Source organism: Pseudophryne corroboree, chromosome 1 (assembly GCF_028390025.1).
Source record: "Pseudophryne corroboree isolate aPseCor3 chromosome 1, aPseCor3.hap2, whole genome shotgun sequence".
In the NCBI taxonomy this organism is placed as follows: Eukaryota; Metazoa; Chordata; class Amphibia; order Anura; family Myobatrachidae; genus Pseudophryne; species Pseudophryne corroboree.
Window position 1 is genome coordinate 199,976,095 of NC_086444.1, and position 15,518 is coordinate 199,991,612.

Consider the following 15,518-nt stretch of genomic DNA (forward strand, 5'->3'; position numbering starts at 1 on the left):
TTGATCATCACTATGGTTACACAGAGTGTCCATTGCAACTAAGCCGCTGGAGCCTGTACATTCTGCTTATGAATTCGCAGCCGCAGGTCCAAACATGCCGCTGCCTATGTTTGACAAGCCTCTCCCCGTTACCTCCCACAAACGCTCACTACCTGTCACTCACTTTGCAAATAAATCCTTACTGCATCTGTCATCGCTAATCGATCACCACACGTGCTCAGTGCAGGGCCGAAACTAGGATCTCTGTCACCCGGGGCAAGGCACAAATTCAGCAGGTAACTTACTGTCAGGGGAGCTAGCGGGGCCAGTGCTGCACCAGAAGTGGTCTCATTAGCGCCCCCCTACTGCCCAGCACTCGGGGCACGTGACCCCCAACCCCCACCCCTTCCCGCCCTGCCCCCCCTAGTTGCGGCTCTGCTCAGTGCGACAGGACGCATGCACAATACACAAAAAAGAATTGCACAACTGCGCAAACATCGCCATTGCATTCACCTCTAAATCAGGCCCAAAATCATTACAGAACACAGTGCTCTGCTACAATGACAAGCGTCAAATGGATTTGGAACTTGTGCGCAAAAATTTTAATTCAGAAAAAATCAACGTTCAATTTTCTTTACATCTCATTCAAAGGAGTTTTTGTAACCGAAGCACAGAGAGAACAGAACACAATTGGCAAGACCATATGCACACAGATCAAGCCACTTGAAACAGCAGAAGGGAGTGGAACTGTGCTGAACTGATAGATACAGAACGCAGAATGCCAGGAGACCAGGATCTGTAAGTGATGTGTGACTGCCAGCCTCCGAAACCATCTACTTAAAGGACCACTAAAACGGAAATATACATTTTGCTTATACAGTACAACTTCTAGTAACCTTCACTAATATAAACACGTATCAATTCCAGAAGCTTATCATCAGAGCTGAATATCGTTTTTGAGATAAAGTTCTGGTCGTGTTGTTGGGAAGGGGGTGGGGGAATATTTCACAGCACACAGACTGTTTCCTGTCAGGAATCCCATTGCAAATCACTGCGATCAACAGCTTTTAGCCATAAATGATAAAAATAGAGAACACTAAGTTGTACCTAGCTGAAAAGGTAATGTAAGCAGTCAGTCGATATGGGAATTCAGTAATTTATTCAGAAATGTTACTATTTGCTATTTTGTAGAAGACAGCTCACATAATAGAGTACATTTAAAATGTATACAGATTATACGGAGTTTGAACGCATGTGCATAAAAAAAGCAGGCATAAAAAGCGTTACAAAAACCCCCAAAACAAAACAGCAATTGTTTTTAAATACATGGTAAGAGGGTAGCAGTTGATTTACCGACGGACACAATACTGACGGTCATAGGGGATCATTCCAACCTGATTGCACGCTAGTTTTTTTCGCTGCACTGTGATCAGGTCCGAACTGCGCATGCATATGCACCGCAATGAGCAGGCGCATTGTACGGGTGCAAAATGGATCGTTGCTGAGCGATGGATTTTACGAAGAATACATTCATACAACCGATCGCAAGGAGATTGACAGGAAAAAGGCGTTTGTGGGTGTCAACTGACCGTTTTCTGGGAGTGTTTGCAGGGCGGGTGTCTGACGTCAATTCCGGGAGCTGACAGGCTGAAGTGATCGCAGCGGCTGAGTAAGTTCTGAGCTACTCAGAAACTGCACAAAACTTTTTTGTACTGCTCGGCTGCACATGCGATCGCACACTTGCAAAGCAACAATACACTCCCCTATAGGCGGCGACTATCTGTTTGCAGCGCTGCAAAATATAGCTAGCGAGCGATCAACTCGGAATGACCCTCATAATCCCGACAGCCACTGACCTAGTCAAAATACAGACATGGTCAAAATACCAACATTCATTATGCCGACATGTTCAAAATGTAGACAGTCAGATTACCGACACTGTAGGTCAATGGCTGTCAGGAATATGATCGTTGGTATTGTGTCCGTCAGTAAATCATAGAACCCTGGTAAGATATATTCAACTCTGCATAGTATGTAAAGTGTGGGTGCATACATAAAGCATGGTGATCATAATTCAATCATTATGAAATTCATTTAAGATTTATGTTCTAATCTTAAAAATGTGGTCCCGAATCTGCCGCATTGTGAGCTTGGAAATAAATGTGGATCTCCTCCCGTATTCATAGTTAGCTGCACCTAAGCTGCTGCATTACCCTTATACTTCTGGTGGTGAAATTACCAACGCATATTTGGTTCAGCTCTATCCTTGCTGCAAAAGATCCATTTCCCCCATGTCTGCATACACACAGCTCTGCAATTCTGTCTACACGTCATCAACACACTTGTGCCGCTTGCGAATGCCCAGTTGTTTCCCCAGTTACACCCACTAAGCGACAAGAGGAGAGAAGTACGACTTGCTCAAAGTTGCATTGTCTGACTCTGATGAAAGCGCAGTTTCTAAAGAAAGTGCGAGATTCTTCCGCAACTCTGAATCAGTCTCCATATCTGTAAAAGGAGCCTTTATGTCACCAATGCAACGAGCTGCCCATTAAAGGATACAATTTAAATACATTTCAGGATTTTTTTTTCTCTTGAGAGAAGTAAACTGTAAACTAGATCTTTCAAATAATAACACAGATTCAGCTTGTTTAAGAACACACGCACGTACGCACCGGCTACAAAACACAAACAACAAAAAGGACAACAGTGGGGAGACAAAGGATGAGGAGGTGGGGGGAGGGGGTGTGGAGAAAATTACAGATGACTGGCAAATTAGGAAGGGGACAAAGGGGAACAATACAAATCAGAAGAGGTTCGATGGGCAAGCAGCAGGGTACGGACTGAAGGAACTCCTAGTAGAAGGTGTCCAACACTTCTGAGTTTACTTCAATCATCTTCAACAGAATATGATAGATTTACAAAAAATAAGTAGAATTATGCAGAAGGCACCAAGATTACTTACACTAGATACTGTAGCTCCCATGGCTAAATCAGGCTACAATAGTCCGCTAAATTCATCTCATCCTCTGTATGATAATGATGTGGGCAGGGCCGGCGACAGGGGGGTGGGGTCAAAGGGGACACCTGTACCGGGCCCCAAGGATCAAAGGTGCCCCAAGTAAATGCCACTTTGTAACTGGCAGGAATGTGAGCCGTCTTGTCCAAATAGGGCAGCGAGCTGTAGGCGCAGCCTCAGAGTGACAGGAGCTTCTCACACACAGTGAATGTGCGGCGCGGGTGTGCGCCCACTCCTCTGGGTCCAGCTCTGTTGTAGGCAATTATGGGACATGGCAGCAGCTCTGCTGGCCAGGATTCCTGTGCTGGCCCCTTCAGGTGGAGAGTGAGGGCCACATGGTACCTGCTGTGCAGTGTTCCGGTATGGATATTGGGGAGTGCAGCGTAGATGAGTCTCTCCCTGGGGTAAGAGTGGATTGGTGAGCAGATACAGGGCTTTGGGATGGGGTGGGGGAGCTGGGAATGCAGCATTGGGGAGAGACAGACTGTGGTGTGGGTGGGGGAGGAAGAAGATATATATATATATATATATATTTATTTATTTTTAACAGTTTCCTATATCGCACAGCAAATTCAGTTGTGCTTTAATATATATAATCTGAGGGGCCCGCAGAGATATCACTGTACCGGGCCCCAAGATTTCTGTTGCCAACCCTGTATGTGGGTGAGATGTACCTTCCAATACCTTTAGTACAAAAGTAAAACTTTTACTCCACTTTAGATACTTGGACTAGGACATCCTACACATTCTCCCATGACATGATCCCTTCTATAAAACTTTATCTTGAGCAATAATATATGTGTGACTTAATGTGAATTTTGTACCTTTTCATGATGTGTACACAGGTCCCAAAAATTCTCATACTTTTGAACTTTAAATGTTGCGATGATTGCTCAAAAAATATTCACTAAAAATAAATAATTGAATAAAACCCACTATTAAGCCTATATAAAGATTGAACGAGTTTGTTGCTATTGCACAACAGTTAGTAACACGTATAGAAGTGTCTAATTGGTGGCTAACAATGGTAATTTCATGCCAACTTAGTTTGTTTTTCAATTAATGGGTGGTGAGAACATTGGCTTATTTTTCTGTTGGGAATGTGGATTTTCACTTGTTCATTTAAATAAAGATTATATTTATATATAAGCCTTATCCAAGCTTGTTTGCTTGTTTTTTGTTTTTTTTTGCTATCATTTTGGCAAAGCAAACAAATTTCATTGGGATTTAGTGACCATTATATGGAAAATCACCAGCACTGTCCACATTTAGTAGTCAAATTAATTCTGGTTCCGGTATGAATGGTCGACCATGTTATGGTCGACAGTCATTAGGTCGACCACTATTGGTCGACATCGACATGGTCGACACATGAAAAGGTCGACATGAGTTTTTAAACTTTTTTTGGGTGTCGTTTTTTGCGTAAAGTGACTGGGAACCCCAATTAGTGCACCGCTTCGCTCGCCATGCTTCGGGCATGGTGCCTTCGCTCCGCTACCGCTTCGCTCGGCACAGATTACCGTTCCAATCGTAGTCCACGTGGATCGTAAAGTATGGAAAAGTCCCCCCCAAAAAAGTTAAAAAACTCATGTCGACCTTTTCATGTGTCGACAATTTTCATGTGTCGACCATGTGTCCATGTCGACCATGTCAACGTCGACCAATAGTGGTCGACCTAATGACTGTCGACTATAACATGGTCGACCATGTGAACGGATACCATTAATTCTTTGGCCTCCTCTAAAATATGGTAAATGCAGTCATATAAATATTAGTATTATGGGGCACCACATGGACTAACCATCAGAAAACACATGTGCTTTTTATGTGCTTTTCATTTTCTAGGCCTGGAAAGCCTGTGGCACACCAGGGGGTATATTATTTAAAGTGCAGGTTTCCAGAAGTGGAGATGTTGCCAACAGCAACCATTCAGATTCTAGCTATTATATTTTAGAACGCCAGACAAATGATATTTTGGGGCGTGCCTGCCTGACACTCAACCATTTTGTGCTGGGGGTGAGGCCAGCATTCTGGCAGCAGCTGCGCTGCCCCCAGCCTCCACTCTCCAATGAATGAACGCCGAGCCAGTGCGTGTGGTGACCATTCACCACCCCCGCTGGCTCTGCTGTTCAGTCTCCCAACCTCCTACGGGACACTGTGACCTGTGGGTGGGACATCGGTATAGTCTGTGAATATTGAGACTGTTCTGCCTACATAGGGACAGTTGGGAGGTATGAGAAGGTGATAGATTAATGACAAGTAGAACCTGATTGGTTGCTATGGGCAACATCTCCACTTCTATTAAACTGCACTTGAGTAAATCTACCCTCAGGTGTTGTTAAACTACAAATCCCAGCATGCTCTGCTAGACACCTGATAATTGCTAGCTGACAGGGTATTCTGGGACTTTTAGTTTCACAAGTGCTGGAGAACACCAGTCTCTGTTTTGTGGGTAATTCCACCAAAATATCACTCTGCCATCATGCAGACATAAGGAATAAGTACAAAGATGGGTGAAAGGTAAATATAGAGGTAAAACAGTGTCAGTTTCTAACCCATTCTGAAGAAACAAAGTTACAACTTGTGAAGATTGTGGAATTCAGCATTACTCTCTCCGATGGCGAGCCGCTTCTAGATTCCCGTTTTCCATCTATAAAACATACTTCAGAAAGATCTTGCTCTCAGCACCAAATCTGTAATCAAATTCACTCAACCATTTTACAAGTCTAACAAAAGAAAGGGAACAAATCACCACTTTACTATACACATGAATTTTCACTCACACTTTAAATATTTAACTTCTGTCATTATGAACACGCCACATCAATAACTTTTAGGGGGACTTCTTTATTCAGAGACATTAGGATTTTTTTCCTCTAGTATACAAGGAACGTTATTCTGCTCCATTACATACAAAAAGAAGGTGCAGCATAGCCACAGGCTACTGACTATCAAACAAAAGCCGCAAACTGCCAAATAATAAATGTGTATTATCTCCACATTTCTTCAGGAAGCAGAGCTGTCAGTGAAAGCTTGTAAACCCCATCTTTATGGGTAATTTTAGAATTAGCTGATGCTTATATAAAGCGATGTGCGCCAAATTCTTACAACTAGCTGCATGGATGTCAAACAGCATCTCAAATGGTTGGATTTAAGCAGAGCTTGCTTTAGGTAAGACGGCAGTGTTAGAAGAGTTCCATCATCAAGCTTCTGAATAACCTGTTAGATCTATATCGTTAGTGTAACAGCAGGAACATTAGCTAAATGGAAGAGATAATTGCTAATAAACACTTGCAATTGTACAATGTTCAAACTAGTAGACCAATGTCATGATCAACAACCTGCCTGATAAGTCTTCACCTGCAGATACCGCTTCCACGCTTTGTGTCCTCCATTCTGACTTATTCTTAGCTATATGCCCCACTGAAAACCATAAAACATAGGATGAAGCTGGATACACACGATGTTGCAATCCGCATTGGATCGCAATGACCATCATATTTTGTGTACCCTCCAATCCATTGTTTGGTGGTTGCCCTCGTCCCATCTGATGTGCTGCACATTAGATCCAGTGGTTTTTAAACTTGGTCCACACAGTTCATGTTTTCCAGGTCACCTGTGGATTTTTAAAATGTGATGGTTGGTGATACACAGCGCACCTGCTGGGCGTTCTGGAAAACGTGAGCTGTGTGGGGTCCTGAGGACCGAGTTTGAGAATCACTGAGACGGACGATTCCACGGATGACACTTTGTTGTTAGATGAGGCATGCAATGATATAGTGCGTCGCTGAACAGCGGATCATGCAGCGTGCACGGCGATGCTGGCTCGCACCATTGTTCAGGTGTGGATCCAGCTTAAGATCAGAGAACGGAGGGTAACGTTAAGTCTGAACCAGGTGCTCTCCCTCCTTTCTCCACTGGAAAGAGTTGAACTTTATTAGAAAGGACATTTTAGGCAGACTGGTATTAATAATTACTGGTTAACACCCACTACTAATCAAATGACCACTAATTAGTCACAAATTATGAATTAGTGTCTAATTAGTGGTCATTAAATTAGTACAGGTCATCAGGCTACTAGGAAGTGGTTATTGGGAAGCCCAGTGAAGGGTGAATGTGGGGGTGCTGTCTGAGTGGGATGGCATGATAAATATGAGTATTAAATGATATGCATGGAGGTCTGAAGGGACATTTAGGAACTGAAAGTATATGAGGAACATTTGGAGGTCCTTTTTGTGCCATGTGGGAAGGTCTGAATGAGTAAGGGGCTCATTTTTGGGTTGTGTTTTTCTTTGATACTGAAATTAAAGATAATATACGGCCGATTTGTAGATTAGAGGGCTGCACATGTAGCCATTGAAGAGAGTCTGGTTGTTCCTTATTGCAGTAGCAACTGAAAATGATAAGAAGACATGAACACATAGTATAATAAGACTGCACAATGGAGCAAGAGAACATAACAGTTTCTAGTAAAAATAAAATAAAGAAGGGGGAAGTGCTTTTTTAAATAGTTAAATACATGTGACGATATTGCTGAGTCTTGTTGCTATGTACTCCCAGATAAGTATCTTATGCAGCAGCTCTGCCTCACATGGTAACATCTCTTGCTCAAGTCACTTAATTGCCATTGCACAGACTGCTAGAATTGGCAGAGTAAATAAATACAATCTGGCAGCTTTAATCGGAAATCACTGAAGATTGGTTATGGGAAGGACAGCAAGTAGAAGGTTACAATAGCCAAGTTGGGAAAGAGGTGCCACATGGGGAACACTTTTTAAAATAGTATGCAGTGAATTCTATTCTACACAGATATGACTTTACACTGCACGTATATTGTCCAACACCTGTCCACTTCACTTATTACTATGTGCTAAGTACCCAGTCTTCTGGGCCTCCTGGTTACGAATGCTTTAACTATGCTATAGCTGGGGCACAGGAGATATACAGCGTGGGGGCATACTACACTTCATCCTGGCACTCCAAGTAAATCTTAATGCAGGGCTAGTGTTCTCACAACCATATATTCAGTCTCAAGTGTAATCTGTTGTATTTCTAATTAATGATGTGCTGAAACCCCCATGTTTTTGTTTGTTTTTGCCCAAACCACCCTCAACTGTTTTGATTTTGGTTTGGATTTATTTAAAATTGATTTAAAAAAAAGAAGAAAAAAAAAAGCTAAAATCATGTCATTTGGACCATTTGACATGCATTCAAAACAGTTTCGTTGTTTTAGATCCGAGAGCCGAACTTACGAATTACTCAAAACGGAACTCAGTTAGACTCAGAACCCCTGGTTTTAGCAAATCAGAAACGCTCATCTCTATTTAATAATGCAAGATGCACAGGTCCACTATGCTGTACTCCCCCGTACCTATTTTACTCTGTACACTGTACATGGAAGAGCACATTTCAAGCGTAACAGAATCCCTCAATGATCATACTGAAGAGTATCCTGTGACTTCTAAGAGAATATGCCACATGTGAAAGCACTGATGCACTATCAAAGTACTTATTACCAAAAGTACATGGAAATGATTTGTCATTTATGGCAATTACAGCTGCAGGATGTACGGCACTCAAAATAACATACAAAAGTAACAAACACTGTAATAATAGTATAAGAAAAGGAAATCACCGCCACTAAGCATAACATCAATGCATTTATGTTGTGCTGTAGAGAAGGGGGGATGCTGACAACACATGGTAGGATTGGGTACTGCCAACCATCTCCTACTACTACAGCACTAAACATAAATATGGATTTTTATATACACATATTTCTTCCAGTAAACACAAAAACACACACACCATATTTTTATGCAGCTTTCAAGATTTCTTTTCACACCATGCATTAAAATGAAGAGACATCACAGCCTGGCTGATAATCTTTGACAACAATTCCAGCACTTGTCATTGCGGCCGCTGGAGAAACATGCACGCACTAAGCCCTGAACCAGGCAGCTTTTTATCTCAATGTGTACTCTCCACAGGCCAAGCAAATAAAGGGCAACCGATCATTTACACATGAATCAAGCTTCTCTGCAGAGCAGGCACTGGAGACGGCTCTTTTTTCTCCGGTACAGAGGAAAAGGGAGCGAGGTCTGAGCTTGTCTCACTAGAAATCATACAAGTGAAACAGTGATATGTAAAAATGGCAGATCAGCAAAAGCGGCTATGAGTTCCTGATAAAATGGCAGTCACAAAGGACCAGATGAATATAGGGCTTCAAATAGTCTTGACAGTGAGAATGACTCTTGATCCTATTCAACAGAGCGTGTCACACACACTTCAAGGCAGATACAATTGTGATAGAAGATGGCACCAGATATGTTTACAGGACGACCTGTAACAAAGAGCACATTGACAGTACATACATATAGCATGGTGGTCCAGTGGTTAGCACTGCATTCTCACAGCACTGGAGTCATGGGGACAATTTTAACCAGGGCCCTATTTGTGTAGCGTTTGTATACCCTCTCTGTGTTTGTGTGTGCTTTCCCAGGTGCTCCAATTTCCTGCTACATACTAGTATGGTAACTCGCTTCTGGCAAAGTAACCTTAATGGTATATGTATATATGTGTGTGTACATATTGACGCATCTATAATGGGTGCAGGATGTGTCATGCACATGTGCCCCTGCACCCACACCGCACTTCCTGAACAAAACAGACAAAGAGAGGGACCAGGAGACTACAAACAAGCACCCCTTCTCCTCTATTAGGGCCTTATTCAGACCGTAGCAGAAAATTTGTTAGCAGATGGGCAAAACCATGTGCACTGCAGGGGAGGCAGATATAACATGTGCAGAGAGAGTTAGATTTGGGTGGGGTGTGTTCAAACTGAAATCAAAATTGCAGTGTAATAATAAAGCAACCAGTATTTACCCTGCACAGAAACAATATAACCCACCCAAATCTAACTCTCTGCACATGTTATATCTGCCCCCCTGAAGTGCACATGGTTTTGCCCAACTGCTGCTACGATCAGGTCTGAATTAGGCCCTTAAACTGTGTGTGTGTGTGTGTGTGTGTGTGTGTGTGTGTGTGTGTGTGTGTGTTTAAAGTTGGCACTGTTTCACCTTGATACAAATCTACGAGTGCCAACTGTTTGGGTATGTTTATGTGTGTGTGTGTATATATATATATATATATATATATATATATATATATATACACACACACACACACACACACAATCGTAACATTTGTAAGTTTCAGAATGAATACCACAGTGGTCCTGTTGTGCTTTTGTATGCGGAGACTCATGAGTACCTCTCTTTGCTACTTTCTATTGTTGGGCTTATATGCAGGGGTTAAAGTGGGCCGGAACGGGGCGGAACTGCGTTCCGGCACTTGCAATTGGAGGCCGAACGCAGTTCCGCCGCCGTCCTGCCCACTTTTTTCAAGTTTGTTAGCCTATCTACAGCACTACAGCAGCACTAGTACGGTCACTGTGTACTGTCTGTATAGTCACTGTTCTGCCGCGCCCCCCTCCCACACACAATGTGCACTCACTGAGTGAGCACTGAGCATTGCAGACACGGACGCGATTCACTGACCTGGCTGGCGCGGTGGCGCCCACCCCCCCATCACCGTCTTACTGGCTGCCGAAGTGCCCGACTCCGCCCCCACCGCATTACTGGCTACAGAAGTACCCGACTCCGCCCCCTTCTCTCTCTGCTGCTGCGGGCGCTGATAGCAGCCGTAAGCAGTTAGGATAGTCTTATAATAAGCAGAGAGAGAAGGGGGCGGAGTCGGGCAACTTCGGCAGCCAGTAATACGGTGGGGGGCGGATGGAATCGGTCCCTTCGGCAGCCAGTAATTCGGGGGGGAGGCGGAGTCAGGCAGGTCTGTGGGCAGTAATGCAGGGGGGGGGGGAGTAATACAGGGGGGCGGAGTCAGGCGGCTTTATTAAAATCTGGCGTGAGCCTATCAGTCAGTTTTGAAAAAGGGACTAAATTTCGTGCCCACTACCAACTTTGACCCGTTTGTGTGGAAGACTGAAATGTTTAAACTTAACCGTCAACTAAAATTACAAGAACATTTTAGTTCAAAAAAAGCAACGAACATCTGTGACTCTATTCCAGCAGAACTTAGGAAATTAAAACAAAAATCTAACTTTGATCCTATATCTAACAGTGCTTCAATTAAATCATTTATACGACTGGTGGATGCAGCGGTTGATACACTGCAATCAAGAAGCCATGATGGACATTCCAATTTATCAAAAGCTGAATTCCAGGCGTTAAAAGCAATGGAATCCAGACAGGACATAGTAATTCGAGCCGCTGATAAAGGCGGCTCGATTGTAGTTCAAGGGCTGGAGGACTATAAGAAAGAAATAGCCCGCCAATTGTCAGATGGTAATACTTATCGATTGTTGGCTGGTGATCCTACGTCCAAATATAAAAAAGAGCTTGATGTATATTTGATGCAATCTGTAGAAAATGGTCATATTTCTGCTGATGTAGCACGGCTGTTGATTACGGAGCATCCCATTAAGCCTATCTTATATACGATCCCAAAGGTTCATAAAAACCCCACTCATCCTCCCGGTAGACCGATAATTTCGGCCAGGGGGTCAATTTTTCAGTCTATCTCAATTTATCTTGATACGTATCTTCAGCCTTGCGTTCAGAATGCTCAGTATGTTCTCAAAGATACCACAGCTTTATTATTGCAACTTAATGAATTAAAGGTTATTCCCCATGATATGTTATTTGCAAGTATTGATGTCAGCTCCTTGTACACGTGTATCCCGCATAGTGAGGGGATAGCGGCAACTAGACGGTTGATTACGGGCAACCCATGGTATAAGGGGCCTGATGTGAATTTCTTTTGTGATTTACTGGAGATGGTATTATGCAATAATTATTTTTACTATGATGGGAAACATTATTTACAGCTAGCCGGCTGTGCGAAGGGGTCCTCTGTGGCCCCATAGTACGCAAATGCTTATATGCTGGCAGTGGAACACAAATTTTTTTTTGCTAATCCCAATGTGTCTTCAAAGGTATTGTATTATTCTAGATACATAGACGACATGTTATTGCTGTGGTTGGACAGTCAGGAAAGCCTTAACACAGTGATTGATTTGCATAATCTCAGCGATAGTCCAGTGAAATTGGTTTGTAAAATTGATTCTGGTGTCATTGATTTTTTAGACGTCAGAATAGAGAAGGATAATGGCGGGCTTAGGACCTCTTTGTTTGTAAAGCCCACTGATCGTAATTCTATACTGTTGTCCTCTAGCCACCATCCTCTGCCAACCCGCATGGGATTACCTTATTCACAGTTTTTACGGGTTAGGCGTATTTGTAGTAATGATGTTGATGCTGGCATATCACTTGATAATATGATTGAAAAATTTGTATCTAGAGGCTATAACAGAGAAGATTTAATCAAGACAAAACGTAGGGTTTTGGTTACACCTAGATCAAATACATTGATAACAAAACCAGCGAAATCCAATACTAACTGTATTATTTGGCCTACTAGGTATAACGTGGCTAGCCAAAGGGTTAAAAAAGCTGTACAGAAATATTGGCCGATCATTTCTTCGGATAATGAGTTGCAGGGTCTTAAAGATAGACGCATTATGTGTAGTCACTCCAGAGGTAGGAATATCCGTGACTTTGTAGTACATGCTGATATCACGGATTTTGGTAAACGTAAGATGTCTCCGTTTTTTGGTAATCGGAAGTTGGGTTGCTATAAATGTGTTGGATGTGTGACTTGCAGCTATATGCTGACGGGAAACACGATTAAACATCCATCCGTTAACAAAACATTTAAAATTAATCACTTTCTGTCGTGCTCTTCAAAATTTGTTGTATATGCCTTGATTTGCCCTTGTGGGAAGTATTACATTGGCAAAACGGAATGTGAATTTAAAGTGAGGATGGGACAGCACAGATATGCCATCCGGGAGGCTGTGTTATCCGGTAGGAGTGAACAGCCTGTGGCTCGGCATTTTGCTACGGCCGGCCACTCTCCCACCTCTCTTAGGCATATGGTCATTGATCATATCCCTCCATTGTCTAGAGGAGGTAATAGATCCAAATTGTTGTTGCAGCGAGAAGCTAAATGGATCTTTCTATTGGACACTATTAGTCCTAGAGGGCTTAATGAGAGCAGTGGTCTTAATAGTTATTTATGACAGTACATATGTAGTTGCATTAGGTATATTACTGGGAACGTCTGTGGCTGTATGCCGTGTTTCAGTCCTATATATGTTTGTTTTATTGTATTATGACATTTGATATAGTGACCAATATGGTCAGGCACTTAACCGTGGTGTTATTGTATTTTCAATACCGCATTCTGATGTTTTTATATTGTCTGTTTATGGTTGTTGTTATGGTGATGGTGTTCACGGGTGACGTCATCATTAGGCGCACGGCGCGTCACAGGGGACGCTGCCGTGAACGGAGAACGTGGTGAAGGGTGAGCACCTAAATACGGTGTAAGTATGTGTATGTTTTCATGCCCTGACGAAAAAGAGAAATCTTTGAAACGTTGGCAAACCAGAGGCTGTGTGTCCTGTCGTTTTTCTGACCTGAGTGCCGCCGTACACGCTAGTATATATATATATATATATATATATATATATATACACACACACACACACACACACACACACACACAATTGTAACATTTGTAAGTTTCAGAATGAATACCACAGTGGTTCTGTTGTGCTTTTGTATGCGAGACTCATGAGTACCTCTCTTTGCTACTTTCTATTGTTGGGCTTATATGCAGGGGTTAAAGTGGGCCGGAACGGGGCGGAACTGCGTTCCGGCACTTGCAATTGGAGGCCGAACGCAGTTGCGCCGCCGTCCTGCCCACTTTTTTCAAGTTTGTTAGCCTATCTACAGCACAGCACTACAGCAGCACTAGTACGGTCACTGTGTACTGTCTGTATAGTCACTGTTCTGCCGCGCCCCCCTCCCACACACAATGTGCACTCACTGAGTGAGCACTGAGCATTGCAGACATGGACGCGATTCACTGACCTGGCTGGCGCGGTGGCGCCCACCCCCCCCATCACCGTCTTACTGGCTGCCGAAGTGCCCGACTCCGCCCCCACCGCATTACTGGCTACAAAAGTACCCGACTCCGCCCCCTTCTCTCTCTGCTTACTCTGCTGCTGCGGGCGCTGATAGCAGCCGTAAGCAGTTAGGATAGTCTTATAATAAGCAGAGAGTGAAGGGGGCGGAGTCGGGCAACTTCGGCAGCCAGTAATACGGTGGGGGGCGGATGGAATCGGTCCCTTCGGCAGCCAGTAATTCGGGGGGAGGCGGAGTCAGGCAGGTCTGTGGGCAGTAATGCAGGGGGGGGGGGGGGGGGGGAGTAATACAGGGGGGCGGAGTCAGGCGGCTTTATTAAAATCTGGCGTGAGCCTATCACGGCTCCCGGACTGCCAGCCAATGAGAAGCTGCCAAGTGGCAGCTTCTCATTAGCTGGCGGTCCGGGAGCCGTGAATGGCGCACAAACGGTGCCAGATTCAAAGTGCCTTGCTTCTCTTCAATGGCAGCCAGTCCGTGAGCCAGTACTGTTCAATAGTCTCCCAGGCAGTGCCGTTTCTTGCGGCGGGCGAGCCCGCCGCGGCACTTTGTATTACTCCCCCCCCCCCCTGCCCTTCGGCAGCCAGTAATTCGGGGGGAGGCGGAGTCAGGCAGGTCTGTGGGCAGTAATGCAGGGGGGGGGGGGGGAGTAATACAGGGGGGCGGAGTCAGGCGGCTTTATTAAAATCTGGCGTGAGCCTATCACGGCTCCCGGACTGCCAGCCAATGAGAAGCTGCCAAGTGGCAGCTTCTCATTAGCTGGCGGTCCGGGAGCCGTGAATGGCGCACAAACGGTGCCAGATTCAAAGTGCCTTGCTTCTCTTCAATGGCAGCCAGTCCGTGAGCCAGTACTGTTCAATAGTCTCCCAGGCAGTGCCGTTTCTTGCGGCGGGCGAGCCCGCCGCGGCACTTTGCTGGTCCCTGTTTCCCCCTCCTCCTCCCGAGTACTCCTGCTCAGGGGGCGGAGTTTCGCGGAATGACGCGAAACTCCGCCCCCCAAGCAGGAGTACTCGGTAGGAGGAGGGGGAGCCAAGCTGGAAGGAGAAGGCGGCCGGCGCGAGGAAGTAGAGGTGGCCCGACCCGAAGAGCGGGAAGATCCTCTTCATATGTAAGTTGTCCCTTCCTTCCCCCCCTCCCTCTCCCTTCCCCCCCACTTGACACTTGCCTGCCACACTGTACAAAATGGGGACACTTGCCTGCCACACTGTGTAAATTGGGGACACTTGCCTGCCACACTGTGTAAATTGGGGACACTTGCCTGCCGTACTGTGTAAAATGGGGACTCTTGCCTGCCGTAATGTGTAAAATGAGGACACTTGCCTGCCGTAATGTGTAAAATGGGGACACGTGCCTGCCATACTGTGTAAAATGGGGACATGTGCCTGCCGTACTGTGTAAAATGGGGACACTTGCCTGCCGTACTGTGTAAAATGGGGACACTTGCCTGCCGTAATGTG

At 44.6% G+C, this 15,518-nt stretch overlaps 1 protein-coding gene across 5 annotated transcripts in view; it reads right to left on the minus strand.

Annotated features, from left to right (window-relative positions):
* Positions 1–15,518, minus strand: part of ARB2A (ARB2 cotranscriptional regulator A) — a 792,581-nt gene that overhangs the window by 19,993 nt on the left and 757,070 nt on the right. Inside the window, exon 11 of one of the 5 annotated variants that reach the window (XM_063964007.1) lies at positions 5,823–7,388. The exons of the other annotated variants lie outside the window; for them this stretch is intronic. Within the exon in view, the coding sequence (XP_063820077.1) occupies positions 7,300–7,388 (89 nt within the window). The 3' untranslated portion in view covers positions 5,823–7,299. Of the gene's footprint in view, positions 1–5,822; positions 7,389–15,518 lie in introns of those variants that run through there. 5 annotated transcript variants of the gene reach the window in all.